Source organism: Chrysochloris asiatica, unplaced genomic scaffold (genome assembly GCF_000296735.1).
Source record: "Chrysochloris asiatica unplaced genomic scaffold, ChrAsi1.0 scaffold00018, whole genome shotgun sequence".
Lineage (NCBI taxonomy): Eukaryota > Metazoa > Chordata > Mammalia > Afrosoricida > Chrysochloridae > Chrysochloris > Chrysochloris asiatica.
This window is the reverse complement of record NW_006408536.1, coordinates 1,213,262-1,233,489: the sequence shown is the minus strand read 5'-3', so window position 1 is coordinate 1,233,489 and position 20,228 is coordinate 1,213,262. Positions and strand designations below refer to the sequence as shown.

General features: G+C 38.2%; 1 protein-coding gene across 1 annotated transcript in view; it reads left to right on the top strand.

Annotated features, from left to right (window-relative positions):
* IL1RAPL1 (interleukin 1 receptor accessory protein-like 1) overlaps positions 1-20,228 on the top strand; it is a 1,809,453-nt gene that overhangs the window by 1,748,251 nt on the left and 40,974 nt on the right. Inside the window, exons 7-8 of the mRNA XM_006835561.1 lie at positions 3,921-4,053; positions 6,941-7,086. Of these exons, the coding sequence (XP_006835624.1) occupies positions 3,921-4,053; positions 6,941-7,086 (279 nt within the window). The remainder of the gene's footprint in view (positions 1-3,920; positions 4,054-6,940; positions 7,087-20,228) is intronic.

Here is a 20,228-nt window from a genome sequence, read left to right as displayed (position 1 = left end):
TAGGATGAATGTAAAGCTAAAGTCTTCCCATGTAAACTATCACATAATTCACATTAAAACAGTTTAAAAACAAACAAACTGTTGTTGGCATGTGCCTTAGAGTCTATTTCAACTCAGTGATGTATATGAGAGAGAAGAACTGACCCGTAGGGTTTCCTAAACTGTAATCTTTATAGGAGGACTCCTGGTGTGGCTGGACTGTAGGATCGTCACTGGACTGTGAACCGACTCTATGGCACTTAACAACAACAACCACAACAACAACCACAACAACAATCTTTACAGGAGCAGATCTCCAGGCATTTTCTCCCTTAGAACAGCTTGTAGGTTTGATCCTTCAGCCTTTCCTTTTGAAGTGGAGCTCAGAACCATTGTGCTACCAGGAATCTATGGCTCCAGTTAAATGAGAAAGTTTGCTTGCCTCAGATGCAAGGACCTTCCTTTCAGACTCTTGTTTACATTCATCCTTGACCCCAATCCAAATTATAGGTAGTGCAGCCTGGCAGGGCCCATTCCACTCTCCAATTTCTGACTCCACCTGGTGGAAGCAAGATCTCAAAGCTAGCATGTGCTGAAATATTTCCATTCTCTAATGAAGGAGCTCTGGTAGCGTAGTGGTTACGAATCGGGCTGCGAACCTTAAGGTCAGCGGTTTGAAACTACCAGCCGCTCCGCGGGAGAAAGATGAGGCTTTCTACTCCCGTAAGGATTTACACCCTTGGAAACCCCGTACAGGGTCGCTATGGGTTGGAACCGACTCGAAGGCAATTAACAACAACAATGCTGGGGCAAAGCTAGCATGTGCTGAAATATTATTTCCATTCTCTAATGCTGGGGAAACCAGGTGCTTACAAAATGGCATCAACTGTACTGAAATAAAACTTGGCCTTCTGCAGGCATTAAATTAACTTCCACCTTTAAGTCAGGGATCTCCACCTACATTTTTAAGTAATCAACCAATCTATGCACCATTAGAATGGTCTCCCCTGAGAAGCATATTGGAAGAAACTAATCTCCACAGCAGGGTCATTGATTTTACTTTTAATGAAAATCCTATGTATTTATATACATGAGTTGTCTGTTTATAAATGTGCTTATCTACCTGAGTATGGAGTCTTGGTGTGGTGCTGTGGGATAAAGCACTGGACCCCAAGGTAGACCTGAACTGCAACGGCGGTGGTTCAAACCCACCAGCCGTTCTTCAGAAACCTCATATAGGGTCACTATGAGTTGGAACTGACTTGACAGCGTTTAACAACAACAACAAAACCTGAGTATAAGTTGGTTTTCTTAATTAAAATATTATTCCTTTTGAAGTAAACATATTTCAATATGATTTTCTTGTTGCTGTTGTTGTTATGCGCCACTGAGTTGGTTCCTACTCATACCAGCCCTATGCACAACAGAACGAACCACGGCCCAGTCCTGGGCCATCCTCATAATTGTTATGTTTGAGCCCATTGTTAATGCCACTGTGTCAATCCATTTCTTCTGTTTCAGTGACCCTCCACTTTTACAAGCATAAGACCCTTCTGTAGGGTCTGTCCAAATTACTAGATTACATGTCCAAATTACCAAATTACATGTCCAAAGTACTAGAGACAAAGTTTGGTCACTCTTGCTTCTAAGGACCATTTTGGTTGTACTTCTTCCAAGACAAATTTGTTCTTCTGTCAGTCCATGATACTTTCAATATTCTTCACCAACACCATGATTCAAATGCATCCATTCTGCTACTGTCTTCCTTATTCATTGTCCAACTTTCACATGCATATGAGGCAATTAATAATAGCAGGGTTTGTGTCAGTTGCACCTTAATCCTCAAACTGACATCTTTGCTCTTGAACACTTTAAAGAGGTCTTTGCAGCAGATGTCTAATTTAGCACATTGTTTGATTTCTTGACTGCTGTTTTCATAAACATTGACTGTGATCCAAGCTAAATGAAGTCTTTGGCAGCTTCAAACCTTCCGTTTTTCCACTTATCATGATGTTATTTATTGGTCCAGTTGTGAGGGTTTTGGGTTTCTATACACGGAGGTTCAATTCATGCTGAAACCTGTCATCACTGTTCCTCATGAATAAGTATTTCAAGTTCTTTTCACTTTAAGCAACCAAGGTTCTGTCATCTGCATTTCAAAGGTAGTTAAAGAGTTTTCTCCAATCCTCATACCACATTCTCCTTCATATAATCCCATTTGTCAGACTATTTTCTCAGCATACAGGTTGCACAAGTATGGTGAAAGGATACAAACTTAATACATACCTTCGTTGATTTTAAACCATTAAGTATCCCCTTGTTATTTTCAATGAATGCCTCTTGCTCTAGGTACAGGTTCCTCATAAGGACAATTAAGTGTTCTGGAATACCCATACTTCCCAATGTTATCCATAGTTTGTTATAATTCACACTGTCAAATACATTTGTGTAGTCAATAAAGCACAAGTAGACATATATCTGGTACTTTCTGATTTCAGCCAAGATCGATCTGATGTCAACAATGCTATCCCTTACTCCATGTTCTCATCTGAATCCACCTTGAACCTCTGGCAGTTCCCTGTCAATGTAATGTTGCAGTCATTTTTTAATTATCTTCAGCAAACTTTTGCTTGCATGTGATATTAATAATATTGTTAAATGATTTCTGCATTCCATTTGCTTTCTTTGGAATGGACACAAATATGGATCTTTTCCAATCAGCTGGCCAGGTAGCTGTCATCCAAATTTCTTGGCATAGATGAGATGAGTTAGGGCCTCCAGAGAAACATTTACATTTGTATTCTGTAAATTTCTGGAGACTTGTTTATTTTTTGCATTCAGTGCACCTTGAACTTCTTTCTTCAATACTGTTGGTCCTTGTTAATATGCTATCTCAAAACGTTACAGTCACTCTGTGTATTCCTTCCATCTTCTTTTGATGTTTCCTGTGTGGTTCAATATCTTGCCCATATTGTTTTTAAGTGCCGTCAAGTAGGTTCCAACTCATAGCAACCCTGTTTAGGGTTTCCAAGGAGCAGCTTCCAATTTTCCTAGATTAATACTTTGTACAGTCCACATTCCAATTATTAATGGATGTTTGCAACTGTTTCTACTCATTTGGAGTTGTTCGCCATCAGTAACTGAAGGGCCCGAAAGTTTCACTCGATCTGCGTCGTTATGGTCAACTATACTTGGAGAAGGCAGCCTTTCTACAGTTGTATTTTGAGTGCCTTCCAACTTGATGGGGCGCATCTTCCAGCACTATATCAGACAAAGTTTCACTGCTATTCATAAGGTTTTCAATGGCTAACCTTTCAGAAGTAGTCCACCTGTCCTTCTTCCTTGTCTGTCTTAGTTTGGAAGCTCTGCTGAAACCTGTCCACCATGGGTGACCCTGTGTGGCATCACAGCAACACTAGTCACCACAGTACAACAAACTGACAGACAAGTGAACAGTTCCTGTGATCCCAGGCTTCACAGTTGCTTTTCTTTTCCAGCCAAGTATTTCAGTCTCATTTCTCACATTCATGACTTAGAAACATCTTCTACCTGCTCTATCTTATAATTATCAACATTATATACCCCTGGATATCTTGCTTTCTGAAGGGTGCATTGCCTCTGTGGTATCCTTCTGTATAATATATAACCTCCATCTAATCGGGAGAAAACATCAGACAAACCTAAATTGAAGAGCGCTTTACAAAGTAACTGACTGATACACTTTGAAATTGTATAAATAAATCTCATCCCATTAAAGAAGCCTGGCTGTCAAAAGCGTACATTCTATAAATTTGACAAAGATTGAAAATACCTGAAAAATTGTTCTTCTAGAGAGATGTTTCATTAAATCAATGAGGTGATCAAAATGTTACCTTCCAGTGTGCCTAAAGTAAGTGTGTACAGATAGTTTTATAACACATTTCCATCACTTCTTCCCATAGGTGATTCAGCTAATCTAACCTGCAGAGCCTTCTTTGGATATAGCGGAGATGTCAGTCCCTTAATTTACTGGATGAAAGGAGAGAAGTTTATTGAAGATCTGGATGAAAATCGAGTTTGGGAAAGTGATATCAGGTAAAAAAAAATTTATTTTATTTTATTTTTTTTACTTGCACAGTCAAGATAAGCATTTGTTCTGTTAGGGTATAGAAAGTAAACTAAAAGAAAGAAGAAAGTGGTATTTTTCCTTAGGGCTTTTGTTGTTGTTGCTGTTACTATGATACTATTATGGAAAAAAAACAGTGCAGTATTCAAGGGCAAATAGGTAAAACTGGTAGCATAGTGGTTACGAGTCGGGCTGCTAACCTCAAGGTCAGCAGTTCGAAACTACCAGCCGTTCCGTGTAAGAAATATGAGGCTTTCTGCTCCCATAAAGATTTACAGCCTCAGAAACCCTGTATAGGGTCGCTATGAGTCGGAACTGACTCCATAGCACACTACCACCACCACTACCAGGCAAAACATTGATAAAAGACTGACAATGAAATTGTAAGACAGCAGTGCTATTTGCAAAGAATTTAAAAGGAATCATGAAACATTTTCACTTAGAGATGTGTGAGGTGGACCAAAATATTGTAAAATACAAAAAATGTGATAGTGTGCCTTTTGTTTCTGTTGTTAAGTGCCTTCAAACTGGTTCTGACTCAATAGTGACCCTGTATAGTGTTTCCATGGAGCATCTAGTGAGTTTGAACCACCGACCTTATAGTTTCAAGCGACTTTTTGGTCCAGTACTTATCCTACAGTGTCACACCAGGACACCTTTTGTTTCTATGAGCTCTTTTTTTTTTTTTAATTGTTTGGAGGAAACAGTAACTGTGCTTATCCTGCAGCACCACACTCAACCTGGTGTGGCACTGTAGGATAAGCACTGGACTGCTAACTGCAAGATCAGCATTTCAAACCCACTATCTGATCCTCACAAACCCAGGGTTGCCATGAGTCAGAATTGACTCAGTAACACTTAACAGCAATAAAAATTTTCTTAGGTATGTTGTTGTTGTTAAGTGCTGTTGAGTCTGTTCCGAAGCATAGCATCCCTGTATAAGATTTCTGAGGAGTGGCTGGTAAGTTTGCACTACCAACCTTGTGGTTCAAACTGAGCTTGAGGTTGAGTGCTTATCCTATGTTGCCGCACCAGGCCTCCTTCTTAGGTATGGTGGTGGTGGTAGTGTGCCCTGGAGTCAGTTCTGACTCATAGCCACCCTGCATAGGGTTTCTGAGGCTGTAAATCTTTATGGGAGTAGAAAGCTTTATCTTTCTACCGCTGAACAACTGGTAGTGTCAAACTGATAACTTTCAGGTTAGCAGCCCGACTGATAACCAGTATGCTACCAGACTCAGTTTTAATCAAAATGTAAATAAATAAGGCTATTAATAATAATAACTGATTTATAACAGAATTAAATTGTTGATCATTTCAAAATATTCTCCTATCTAAAAGGTTGTTTCTTCTGGGTATGTTTTGAACAAGGTTCCCCTTCTAAAATTTTATCAAAGGTGTAAGAGAAAATGTTCATTTGCAAATCAAAATGTATAAAACTGTCATACAAGATTATTTCAATTGGGGTTTTTTTTCCTGGTAACAAATAAAAAGGAGTCCTGGTGTGGTGTTGTAGGATAAGCACTGGACTGTTAACCACAAGGCCACAAGGTCAGCAGTTCAAAGCCACCAACCATTCCTGTGAGTCAGACCTGACTAGATGACACATAACAACAATGTTGTTGTTGTTGTTAAGTGCCATCGAGTCGATTCCGACCCATAGAGACCTTGTATAGTGTTTCCAAGGAGCAGCTGGTGAGCTTGAACCACCGACCTAGCAGTTCAAATGATTTTGTAGTCTGACGCATTGACCCACACCACCACACCAGGACAACAATTGTTGTTGTTAAGTGCCATCTAGTCAATTCCGACCCATAGCGACCCTGTAGAGGGTTTCCAGGGAGCAGCTGGTGAGCTTGAACCACTGACCTTGCAGTTCAAAGGACTTTGCAGTCTGAGAACACATTAGCCCACAGTGCCACACCAGGAAAATAATAGGTGTGCTCAAACTGGTCTCTTGAGAGGTCAGATGGGCAATTCTCCAGTTTAAGTTCTTTGACATTGTTCATATCTGAAATGTCACTATTATCTTTTTATCATAGACTGTGAAATGCTAAAGTTAAAGGGGGGTCATAAAACTCCTTACTTTCACCCATCTGGTTTTGTGTGTGCTCAAGGAAGGTTGTAGAAACGTATTTTTCTTTGATTTTGTATTAGGAATTGTTAAACAGAAATGAATTTCCAAACAGGTGGGAGGGTGGAGGTGGAGACATTCACAGCAAGGAAAAAGGAAGCCCTAGTTTGAAATCGTTTTTCACTTGTTCTGAAATTAGTAAAACCTTTGAGAGTGAGGAAAGTGAGTTTTTACCATTAATTTTAAATGTCAGAATTAAACAGCTTATCAGAACATTTAGTCTACAGGTTTATTATTTCAATTTTCTTTAAGAACAGGCTATTGGATTTTATCATTTTAAAAAGTCAGGGTGGCAAGTTACAACAAATGTCAAAATAGCTCAGAAATGTCCCTTTCTTTCTCTTATTAACCTTATATATAATTGGACCTTCAGCCTAAGACATTAGAATTTCCTCTCGCTTTTGCATTATATTTCTTCATAAAGAGAAAGCAATTTGTAAACTTTTCTTCAAGGTCTCTCTCACCTCTTTGTTATGACAGTGTGATCCTCCTGCTAAGAGAGATAATTAACTGCAACTTCATTAGCATCTACAAAGACAAGCTTCCTCATTAAAAGTGAAGAAGAAAAGGGCATGATATAATTTAATTAAGATAGCATCAATTCATAGCCAAATTTGAAGCACAGATGCTGTAGGTATTTTTACATCAAATTCATCTACATTTCTTTAATTTCCATGTCTGTCTATGTTTGTGTGGGTTTTGTATTGTTTTGTTTTATAATTTAGAATTCTTAAGGAGCATCTTGGGGAACAAGAAGTTTCCATCTCATTAATTGTGGACTCTGTGGAAGAAGGAGACTTGGGAAATTACTCCTGCTACGTTGAAAATGGAAACGGGCGTCGACACGCCAGCGTTCTCCTTCATAAACGAGGTGAGTGCAACCTTCTTAAGCTTGAATGATCAACTCAACCTACAGAAAGGGAAATCAGCAGGAAACCCTCTCCCAGCCCCCCACCCCCCAAATGCTGGTTTTCTACACAAATTTATGCTAACTAATGTATTCACATTAGCATAAGGACCACACAGCACGTTGGATGCTGACTTTCGTTCAGGCTCTAGAATCAAATTCAATTTCACTTTGGACAAGTTACTTAATTTCCCTAAGCTTCAGATTTCTGGCATATAGAATGGGAAAAGTAGTACTACCGACTCTTAAGTATGTTGAAAGGATGAAAGCAGACAGCAAATTTGAAGAGTTGGTACAGAATCTGTACAAGGGAAGTATTAATTAAGTGCTACTTACTTATTTATTATTAGAAATAGGCAAGTCCGTTTAAAATAACCTAATGAGTCTAAGTCAAAGATGGTGTTTCTTATTGGAAGGTTTTTCCTTTGATATCAGAATGATGCCTAATGGATTCCACATTGCAAAATTTCTTGACAGTTTTTTCACTTTGGCTAACACATGCCAGTGTAACATCCTCCCATCATTAATACTTGAAAAGTACGTAAGATAAGTTGTGATTGAGTGGGCAATGTCTACACATTAACACTGACTCCATAGCAGCTCTAACACCTTACACATGGGTTTTGTTTTGTTTTTTAAGTGCATATAGATGTGTATATGTGTGTCTGTTAAAACATAGGGCTTGTAGTGTTAGGAATTAGAAAAAGAACTGTAAAATCTGAGCCTTGCTATGTAGTTAGTGTTGGTGTGGCGCTGTGGGCTAACACACTGGGTTTGAACCACAAAATCACTGGTTCAAGCTCACCAGCTGCTCCTTGGAAACCCTATACAGGGTTGTTATGGGTCAGAACCAACTTGACGGCACTTAACAACAGCAACAACAACAATGGAGTTAGTGGAGCTCTGATGTGGTGCTGCAGGATAGTGCACTGGACCACATGGTCGGTTTTAACTACAAGGTAGGCAGTTCAAACCCACCAGCCACTCCTCAGAATCCCTATTCAGGGTTGCTATGAGTTGGAACAGACTCGACGGCACTTAACAACTTAACAACATGTAGCTAGTGAAATTTTTCGTGTATAAGAGAAAAAAAAATATTTTTCCTACGTTATACTCAGTGAAAACTTTGTACTCTTGGGAACAATTACTCTCAATATTCTCTTACTCAGCAAATTTATAATTATTTTCATTTCAAAGTTTAATCCTAAACTCTGGGGTTGAAAAGGTAACTTGAAGATTTTTCCTCCCGCTTAATTGGCCAGCAAATTCCCTTTGAATCGTGTTAATAAAGGCTAGTAAAATGGATATCTCACTGTCTAGGAGAAGACAGCATTAGGGTAGTTTATTTGGGGGGAGGTGTGACGCTGAGGGTTAATGCTCTCGACTGCAAGGGTGGTTTGAACTGCAAGGTCAGCAGTTCAGGCTTACTAGCCACACCTTGAAAACCCTATACAGGGTCACTGTGAGTGGCAATCCACTCAAAAGGCACTTAACAACAACATGAGTAGAAAGTAAAGATGAACAACTAACAATATAGCCGTTTTTTGTTTCTTTTTTTACCCCTAGAACGTAACATATGTATTTAGTCAATGAAGGGCGTTGGAGTAAAAAACGAACAAAACCCTCTGCCCAAATATATTTATATGTGCATGACTTTGTTGTTGTTAAGTGCCATTGAGTCGATTCTGACTCATGGTGACACTGTAAAGAGTTTCCAAGAAGCAACTGGTGAGTTTGAACCACTGACCTTGAGCTTAGAAGTTTAGTGCTTATCCTACAGCACCATACCAGGACTCCAACACATGATTGTTGTTCTTGTTGTTGTTATTACGTGATGTCAAGTCAGTTCCAACTCATAATGACCTGTATAGGGTTTCTGAGGAGCAGCTTGAGGTCGAGTTGTCTATCCTACAGCGCCACACCAGAATTCCAACGCATAATTTACTGTTGTTTTTGTTAAGTGATGCCAAATTAGTTCCGACTCATAGTGACCCTGTGTAGGGTTTCCAAGGAGTGGCTGTTGAGTTTGAACCGCTGACCTTGCAGTTCAAACCGACCTTGAGGTCGAGTGCTTATCCTATGACGCAACACTAGGGCTCCAACATATACTAATTAGTACCTAATAAATGTCAGCAGCTATTAAGTGATTTGTCTATTCCAAGTTTATAATATTCTTCATAGTACAGAGTGTGCAACAGTGTGTTCCATTATAAACTTCTTGAATACATCATCTTTCATTAAAATGATCAACTTTTGCTCTGACAATTTGCTAACACTGATTCTGTGTTTGACTTAATATTTGTTTTACTCTCATTTTAATGTGCTGTCCCAAAGAGAAAGTCATTCATTCATTCATTCATTTCATGGTAATTGTTAAGAACCTACTATGTGCTTGGCATTGTTGGAGGCATTCATAAAACGAAATGCACAGGAAATAAAAACCAATATAATTTGGAAATGCCATCATCTACTTTCTTAATTAGATAGATATTAAACATTCCTAACATAAAATTGTGCTTCCTATCGAATGCTTGGCTTTGAAACTGTCACATTAACAGAATGTTCATTAGCAACTCTATTCTAAATGGTTATGTTTAGATATATTGATTACAATAATAAGGCAATTCATTCATCACGAAGTAGTTTAGGAACTGGCAAAGTATCTAGCTAAGAGACTAGCTCTAGTTAATAATGATAAACATCTAGGTTTTCTCTATTCCCCCTCAAACCCATTTTACTTCCTGCACACACTTCCTTTCTGCCTCTGAAGACTGTAATCGATAGGAATTAGACTTGCTCAATAAACTCCCTAGTCCTCGGAATATCTTTAGTAATGTAATTAACGTGCACATAATTTAGGATGTATTGTTTTAAAGCCAGATGAGTTTAGACCCAGTGAACTCCCAATTCTTTCTTGTAATGAGTCATCTTTGTAATGTGTGCCCCTCTCCTTGTTAGTATGTAGTGTATTTATTTACTGAGCAGTACAGTAAGACCATAGAACTGTTTAAAACCTCTCTAGGAGCTGGGCATCTTTGGCCACTGATTTCAGAATATGTAAAACCAAACCATATCCAGACATCAAAATCTCCCACCTCTAAGTGCCAGTATCTCCCAAGAAACAGAAAGAGTATCTTCCCTAGAAAAAGAAGGACCCACTAAAAACTGAATTGGTGACACTTTTACAGAGAGTCTATTAAGGAACTTCAGCTATGTTGTTGCAGCATCCCCAGTCAGAGCCATCAGATTGAACAGATTCTCTCCTCAGATATGATTTGACAGTTTGTAGTCAAAATCTTCTATTTTCTAATAGTCTCCTTGATTCCTTGCTTCTCAGTTCTGTAGGCCATCTTACCAACTGACTCCAGTTCTGTTTTGGTTCTTGGTAACTAATGCCAAAACTAAGAAACAAACACACTTGAAGGCTATGATTAAGGCCAGGAGCATGAAATGTCCGATGTTAAAGATTTAGTACCTTTGATTTCTTGACCTGAACATTGCAATAGGTTATTGGATTGCTAATAAAATTGCAGACCAGAAAAGTAACCCTCTGGACTAATTATTTCCTTCTTCTTGTTATTGTTGTTAAGTGGGTTCTGAATCACAGCAACTCTATACGGTTTTGAAGGAGCGGCTTGTGGCTTTGCACCACCAACCTTAGCGTTAACAGTGCAGTGTTTATCCTACAGCACCACACATTTTCTTAAACATAGGATATACTCTATGATTTTAGGGAGGCTCCTCTGAAACCCTATACAGGGTCACAAGTAGCATAGTGGTTACGAGTTGGGCTACTAATCTCAAGGTCAGCAGTTCGAAACTATAACCACTGCCGTGTAATTGATTCCAGATACTTAGTGGTGGTGGTGGTTATGTTCCGTGTAGTTGGAACAGGCTCATAGTGACCCTGTACAGGGTTTCCGAGGCTGTGAGTCTTTACGGGAGCAAAAAGTCTCATCTTCCTCCCACAGAACAGCTGGTGGTTTTGAACTGCTGACCTTAAGGTTCACAGCCCAATTAATAACCACTATGCTACCAGAGTTCCTTGGATACATAGCGATCGACCCTATATAGGATTTCCTAGACTGTAAATCTTTACAGGAGCAGACAGTGTCTTCTTTCTCATGCAGAGCAGCTAAAATTAGGAAGCTTGTGCTTTGAACTCTTTCTTGGAGAGTTATCTGGACAACCCCCACCCCCATCCCCCACACCAGTGCTTTAAAAACTTTGCAGTACATACAAAGCATCTAGGGAATTCGTTAAAAAGCAATTCAAATTTAGTAGTCTGGGATAGTACTTGAGATTTGAATTTCAAACAAGTTCCATATTGTTACTGATGCTAGTTTGTGAGATACACTTGGAATAAGAAGGACCTAGCTTCAACGTCTGGTAGCGTAGTGGTTACGAATCAGGCTGCGAACCGCAAGGTCAGCAGTTCGAAACTACCAGCCGCTCCACAGGAGAAAGACGAGGCTTTCTGCTCCCGTAAAGATTTACAGCCTCGGAAACCTGTACAGGGTCACTATGAGTCGGTACCGACTCCACGGCACATAACAACAACAACAAGCTTCAACGTAGATGTAGATGTTCTAATAAACTTGGTAGATCTAATAGGTAAAGAGCAACTACCTCTCTTGATTTCACTGTTTCCTTGGGCTAAAAATGGAAGCAGAGTGGAGCCAGTCAGTTTGACTAATTGCAACTAATTGCCTTATTCTTTTTACTTGTTCAACACCTTTGAACCTATTTGAACAGTAGTAATATTGCCCTCACACTCTACTCTTAATGAGGTTACTTGCTTCACGTTTCCAATAAAATCATGCTTTGTAGAACACATTCAATATTCTGAGAGATGTCTGAGAGGGCATCTTAAATTGTTCAGATAATTACCACCCTTAAATGAAGAGGGCACTCATTGTTGGACATAATTTCTACATATTCCATTTTTTAGAAAAGCAATTACTCTTAGGAATGTCTCAACAATATACGTATATGTAAATAAATGCATTGGTGGTCAGCTTATGCAAATACCAATTCTCAAGGAGGAACAAGATGTATGATGGGCTGTAAATACTGCTGATTTCCTGTTTTGAACACTTACATTCAGTCAACTCTCAAGCCTGCCTAGGAATGACGGATGGGCATAGTATGGAAATGGAACCTCCCCATATGATATGACTGGAAAACACGAAAATGCAAAGGAAAAGAAAAGGTGCAGTAGCAGAAACTGGATAAACAGCGCCTGTTTGTTCAAGAGTTCCGTTTCACAGACATCAGTCTAGCAGCTAACAAAAGCTATAAAATACAAGAAAACCTAAGGTCGGGGCAGAGGGAGTTCATTAAGAACTCAGATTTGTGGTGGAAAATGAAGAACAGGTAGTTTAGAACCAATGATTCAGTCTAAAAGCCACTGGAATGAATCATCTGGCACACACAGAATTCCATGTGTGTGGTCAGCTATCACAAACAGGGTAGCATCTTCATGGCTACCACCCAACAACACACCATTCACTCTTCGTTTTCAGAACCAACTTCTTAATTTTATTCGAAGTCAAAATAACCTCTTGACTGATGATGTTTCATAGCCCGCTTGACATTTCATTTCTCTGTAGGTTGTTTAAAGGATATGACTCATGTAGCATTTCTGTATTTAAAAATCTGCAAGTCATTGCAATGAAACGAAATAGGATAGGATGAATGTAAAGCTGATGTTCTCCCATGTAAACTATCACTCAGTTCACAATAAAAAAAAAAATCTACAAATCACCCTCATTAAACAAATATCTATGTGCTTTCTTGTTGGTTGTTGCTGCTGTTAAGAGTAGATTCTGACTCATAGCAACCCTGTATAGGGTTTCCAAGGAGCAGCTGATGGGTTTGAACTGCAGACCTTGCGATTAGCCTTCCAGTGTTTATTCTATTGTTATTGTACTATGATAATGTTAATTGCCATTGAGTCAATTCTGGATAGGGTTTCCAAGGAGTGGCTGGTAGGTTTGGACCACCAACCCTGTGATTAGCAGTCCAGTGCTGATCCTACAGTGCCATACCAGGACTTCAAGTACTATGTTGTTGTTGTTGTTAAGTGCCGTGGAGTCGGTTCCCGACCCATAGCGACCCTATACAGGGTTTCCGAGGCTGTAAATCTTTACGGGAGCAGAAAGCCTCATCTTTCTCCCGCAGAGCAGCTGGTAGTTTCGAACTGCTGACCTTGCGGTTCGCAGCCCAATTCGTAACCACTACGCTACCAAGTACTATGTTAGGTGTCCTTAATAATTGAGTCATTGCTGCCACACATGATCTACTACCATCCTGGGCATTAAGGCAGTACTGTTGGAGATAGAGAGAGATGTGTATATATATTTCTGTGGCTGTTGTTGAATGCCACTGAGAGAATTCTGCACGAAGTTGAGAAATGGTACAATTGGGTCACAAAATGTAAGGCATAACTTTTAATAGCAGTTTCTGTATATTGAACTTTGGCAACCAGGTCAGCAAAGTGAGAAATTAGACATGACACATAAAAACTGCTAACTATTCTCTCAGGTCATACAGCAGGAAAAAATGTGTTGATTTCCAGTAGATTGCCATGGTAAATTGTATTATATTTTAGTGTTCAAAATTACATTTGCCATCTGTAAGAAATGTGTTTTCTCTTTGTCTCTACTTTTAGGGCACGTGGGCTATTTTTAGCATGTGTTCTATGAAGAATAATATATCCGGAGATTGATTTTCTTAAATTAAAACTGGCATTTGATTGCTAGAAAAGTAAATTTTATTTTTAATTCCTAAAACCATCCAGTGGTATAATTAGAAAAGTCCAAAAAGAACATTTTTAAACCATCTAAGAGTCATTCCCATTAATTGAAGTTTGATATTAATGTAGACAGACCGAAGAGAGATTATGAACTGTAATAAGAAAACATAAGTTCCTTGAGCATATTTTGTTCTTGATTCTTCACTTGTGTATGACCCACAGCAAGTGTCTTTGTATCATTATTCTGTACTATTATCATTTGTAAAGTAATTGTTCTAAGCCCAAGAGCAGAGAGCATAAGAACATAGTAGAGCCTGGGTGAGTAATAATACTCACTTAGGCCACTAAGCAGGTGTTACAGAGTTTTTTATTTGCATGACTCATTTTGCCAATCTTCAAAGTGAAATGAAGTAGCAGCTCTTCTATGGGATTTTCTTACAGTTTAAAGTCGATTTGTAAAGTCCACTCAGACTCTTTATAGATGACAAGCCCTCGTAACTGCAATATAGAAATTACAAGTCCTTATGCAACTGCATAACTTCAAAGTACTGATTGGTCATAGCTGCCAAAGACATGCAAACTCAAATGGAAGAAGCGATTATGTAAGTCTGAAAGAATGAAAAATAAATTGACGGACTTAAATCTGTTTGGAATTCTTTTTCAAACATGTAATGTAAAATGAATATGACTAAAAATTCATTTCTATTACCCTCCAATATCAAAGTAGTAGCTTACAATTGCTCAGGTGCACTTTTAATTCTTTGAAAACAAACCAATATGTCTATATTATTGAACTGTCTCAGTGTTGAAAGTAATGTAGAGGAATATATTAAAGCTATCACAATAAAATTCTAAATTGGCTGCCTTCTCGAATAGACTATTATCACTGACAACTCAGTAGTCACATAAAAATAGGTCATATTAAAATATATTTTCAACTATTCACATACCAGTGTACTTTCCTCATCTATAAAACAATGCTATTAGACTAACTGAAATTTGAAACCCATATCTTCCCTTAGAGTTTGATTCTCTTCTCATCTTTCTTTTGAGAGAATATTTTTCAGTGTGCCAAAAATGATTATTAGTTATGGAAGGCAATACTCCATAGTGTTGTGAAATAATTCTCTTAGCCTGGCCTTGCTGGACCAGGCATCTATAGTGATAAATGGGTAGATAGATATGTGAATAGTGCATTAAGCTAAACAGTTAGTTCATCACAGAGATTCTTACTAAAATGGTGGTGGTTATGTGCTGTGGAGTTGGTTCGGACTCATAGCGTCCCTGTATAAGGTTTCTGAGGCTATACATTTTTACAGGAGCAGAAAGCCTCATCTTTCTCCTGTGGAACAATGGGTAGTTTTGAACTACCGATCATGAGGTTAGCAACTCGACTCGTACCACTGCACTTACCAGAGTTCGGAAACCACCTTGGGCAACTCCACTTCAAAACGTCCAGAGTAGAAACTAAAACATACGATTTTGTGGAGTATTAGCATTTAACGCTCTAGGCCACCTGCTTATACCAAAACCTAATACATTATAAAGACATAAGTGGCAATATTTCATTAAAGCATTATGATGGTTTTCTCAGGGCATTGTGATTCCCTGTGACCTTTAATTCCTTCTTATTGTTTGTATGCATTTTTCAAATTCTTTACAATGAGCTTGTTTAATAGAGTCAGGAAAAATAGCTGAGAAAAAGTAAAATCTGTTTTGATATAGCCAATGAATGTTTTTTATGGAAAACTTATCATTAATTTGGTTGCTATAAAATTAACTTATTTATACATACTTAAAATACATTGAAACGTATTTGCCTTGCTCTGACTTTATGTCTGTAATTATTGGAAACTATTGGATATTTTTTGCTTCCACATTATTGTCTCCAACCACTGCAAATTTCCAAGCATTGAAAACTGTTGCATAGTAGGAGACAATAAGATGCTGGCATCTCAGTAAAAGAGAATTCATTGTGGAACATAGATCATTCTTGGATCCCATCTACAGAGACCACTAAATGACTCAAGTCACAGACTTTGTTCTCAACTTCGTCACAATTTAAATTCCTTAAAAGGAATCAAGTAATGGTAGGTTCTGCTATTGTGAATGCCCAAAACATGTCTATTACTTCACAGATTGTTAATAGGAAAACATTTTGAATAAATCAATGTTTAGTATCTCTTTACAAAATGGGTGAGCAAGGCAAATTACTAGCTACTATCCTCAGCATTTGTATGCATTCAGAAAACCAAGAGTGAGTGCAATGATTCAAGAGCCATAAGAAATGGAATTTTCTCTTATTCCTATTGGAGGAAATTTACCAGCATTTGGGCTTATTTTTATTTTGGCTTAATGGTCTCTCTTTCTGTGGAATCACCAAGATTTTGACTAAAAGCTGTTTCACAAGAGAAATTAATAACAAGATTTTTTGCTGAATATATTGTATTCTAATATTTTTTAATAACTAGGAAATATGTTAACATCTAATGAAGGAAAATAATAATGACATCAAATTTTGAAGTTTATCATACTATTTGGTGTATTGTAGGCATTTCAATCAGCTTTGATATGCACAAATATCTCTACCAATTGCAAAGGCCTCAAAGTGTCACACGACTTTTTATTTTTATTTTTTTTTTAAGACGAGTTCAATGTTTCAGAGAGGAGAAACATTGGAGTCTTCTATTGGTTATCTCAAGGAGCTCTGGTAGCGTAGTGCTTACGAATCGGGCTGCGAACTGCAAGGTCAGCAGTTCGAAACTACCAGCTGTTCCGCGGGAGAAAGATGAAGCTTTCTGCTCCCATAAAGATTTACAGCCTCGGAAGCCCTGTGTAGGGTCACTATGAGTCGGAACCCACTCCACCAACAACAGCATTGATTTTCTCAGCAGTCCATATGTTTCAGGTTCTTTGGCCAATCCAAAGCATTGCCAACATTAGACTGAATGGATCTAATGATGACACTATATACCCTCAGATGGAGGATTGCTTTCAGGAACAACACTGCTTCCGGTAACGTAAAAGGAGTCAACAACGCCACTTTCAACCTTTTTATCTCAAGAGATATGTTGGAACATTCCATCTGTGCCTGTCGATTTGTACGACATGCTGAGAAGTAAATTCCTAGTAGAGATACGGCAATTACTTTTTCTTCTAAGATATTTTGAGTTTGAGAGGGCATCAGTGAAGTTTGACACCTTAATACATACCAGCCCTCTTCTAAACTGGACACCTGAGGCCCTTTTTGCTCTTTTTTACAGTTGTTGTAGTTGTTGGTAAGTGATGTCGAGTCGGTTCCGACCCATAGCGACCCTGTATAGGGTTTCCTAGGAGCAACTGGTGAGCTTAAATCACTGACCTTGCAGTTCAAACCATCTTTGCAGTCCAGAGAACATCAGGAACACATCAGGATTTTTTTTTTTTTAATAGTAGTATCTTCCTTCTTGTTTGGTAAAGTGAAGGGTCAGAGAAAAAGAGGAAGAGCCCCAATGAGATGGATTTGTCAAGTGGCAGCATCGATGGACTCAAGTGTGGCAACAGTAGTGAGGCTGGCCTAGGATCGGGCAGTGTTTTGTTCTGCTGTGCATAGGGTCACTATGGGTAGGTACCAACTCGATGGCGCCTGACAACAATCTTCCTTCTTTGTATGGTTTCTCCTCATCACACTTACTCTTATGAGTTCTGAGCTGAAGGAAGCCTCATCTGAATAAGTTGCAGGTTTGTATGTGTGTGTTATCCACATCCCACTTTATGCTCTTTGTTCTTGTTGTCAAGTGCTGTCAAGTCAATTCCGACCCATAGCGACCCCGTATAGGGTTTCCAAAGAGCACTGGTGAGCTTGAACCATCGACCTTGCAGTTCAAATGACTTTGCAGTCTGACGCATTAGCCCACAGTGCCACACCAGGACTATTTCAAGCACCCGTATAATGCAAAGAGATTAAGTTCTATCTGTGAAAACTCCGCAACACTGTAAATTTAGAAAATATGTGTCAACTTTCCTCTACAGAGAATCATCATCCTATTGTTCTGACCTAATTTGGGGAAAGGCAAATTAATTGGTTCCTTGAAGCCCTCAACCAAATATTTACTGACAAGGCACGTGATTTGCTTTGAAAAGAGAAAGAGAAAAATTACATAATGTAACAGAGAAATCCAAACATAAGTTTACCTATTATCACCCATAACATTATTCATTCACATTTTCTGTATCCCAGATAAAACTAAATGCCAAAAACCTTGTAGACATTGACCTGTACTATACCAAGCAGTTCTGACTCTTAGCCTCAACAGTACCTGACAGAAACACACACATGTATACATGCACAAACACCCACAATGTGAGTTGCTCACCTGGCCCCTGGTTATTGTACATATAACATAGCATTTCTTTTACCCATATATATATATATATATATATATATATATAAAGGCTTAGCACTATGATGCTTAAATGTTCATTTATATCTTGAGCGATTTATTATGTTTACATGCCTGGCTCTGCAACTAGACATGAACCCCTTTAAAGCAAAAGCACATTTCTTCCAACATTTAATCTCTAAAACTCAAAGCACTACACCTGGTATATAGCAACCAATCTGTTGCCATCGAGTTGATGTTAACTCATGGCAACCTCAACTGTGTCAAAGTAGAAGTGAGCTTTATAGAGTTTTCAAATTGTTGATTTTTTTGGAAGCAGATCACCAGGCCTTTCTTCCAAAGAATCTTTTGTTGGGCTCAAACTTCCAACCTTTTGGAAGTTAATTCCAAATGTATTAACTACTGCACCACCCAGCACTCCCAACATCTGGTACATAGAAGGTACTTATAAAACAAACAAGTAAGCAAAATGAATGAATAAATGAATGAGTGAGTGAAAAGAAACATTTGAATAGCAGTATCAAAGAAGTAAAGTAATACATGATACTGATGTGGAAAACAGTATGATGCTTCCCTAAAATGTTAGAAATAGAAATGCCGTGTGATCTAGCAATCCCACTATGACATATATATTCTAGAGAAATAAGAGGCGTGACATGAATGGATATATGTACACCCATGTTCATTGCAACATTATTTACAGTAACAAAAAGATGGAAACAACGTGTCCATCAATAGAAGAATCAATAAACTGTGGTACATACACACAATGGAATACTAAGCAACATCAAAGAATAATGATGAATCTTCAAAACACCTTCTAACATGGATGGAACTGGACATTATTCTGAGTAAAAAAAGTCAATTACAAAACAAGACAAATTGCATGAGACCACTATCATAAAAATTCAAGAAAAGATTTTCCAGGTGTACTGGAAAGGAGGATCATTACTAACTAGAGGGAGTTCAGCCAAAAATGATGAAGGCAAAGGAAGACACTTTAATAATAATTAAAGGCAAACAAGGTAAATACTATTACATGCACGATGCTGCAGTAACAATAATTTATGAATAGATGCATAGGTAGACAAGCTAGCTGAGCAGGTTGTGGAAAGAAGAATGGGGCTATTCCTATTGATAAAAATATAGGTTTGATAGGTGATATGTCTACATATGTATTTACCTATGCTGCAAATATATTCATGAATATAGAAGAGCATACAAGTAGCAAAGTTATTAAAACTTCTTAGACATTACTGAACATCTTGAGTTTGAGAGCTCAGGAGTATAGTCTTGGGAGACACTAAGGTTAAAAAAAAAAAACCCAAACCAAATCTGCCATCAAACTGATTCCGACTCCTAACAACCCTAGGAAGGGTTTCTTAGGTTGTAAATCTTTGCCGGAGATTCAAAATGCTTACTGAATACAAACTTTCTTAATTCTGTAAGCTATACAAGACTTTATTACCATTAGATTTATAAATGAAAGACCACATTATAATCTTCAATATAAAGGTGGTCGTGTTTCTATAATTTGAAATTTTATGATTAAATTTCTGAAATGAATATTCATAATTGTATCTCATCACTAACTGGAAAAATGGTTCATAAAGATATTCTCATAACTTTACAAAAGAAATAGATAAAAATCTTTTTTTTATTAGAAATTGGATTTGTTCGTAACCATTCAGTCATTACTTCTCCAACAAATATTCATTTACTACTCAGCATGTATGTCAGTGGAGTCTTGGGGTGACGCAGTGGGCTAATACATCAGACTGCAAAGGCATTTGAACTGCAAAGTCAATGGTTCAAGCTCACCAGCTGCTCCTTGGAAACCCTATACAGGGACGCTATCAGTTGAAATCAACTCAACGGCACTTAACAACAACTTATATGTCAGTAGATTCCTGGTGTGGAACTTTAGGATCAGCACTGGACTGCAAACTACAAGGTTGGCAGTTCAA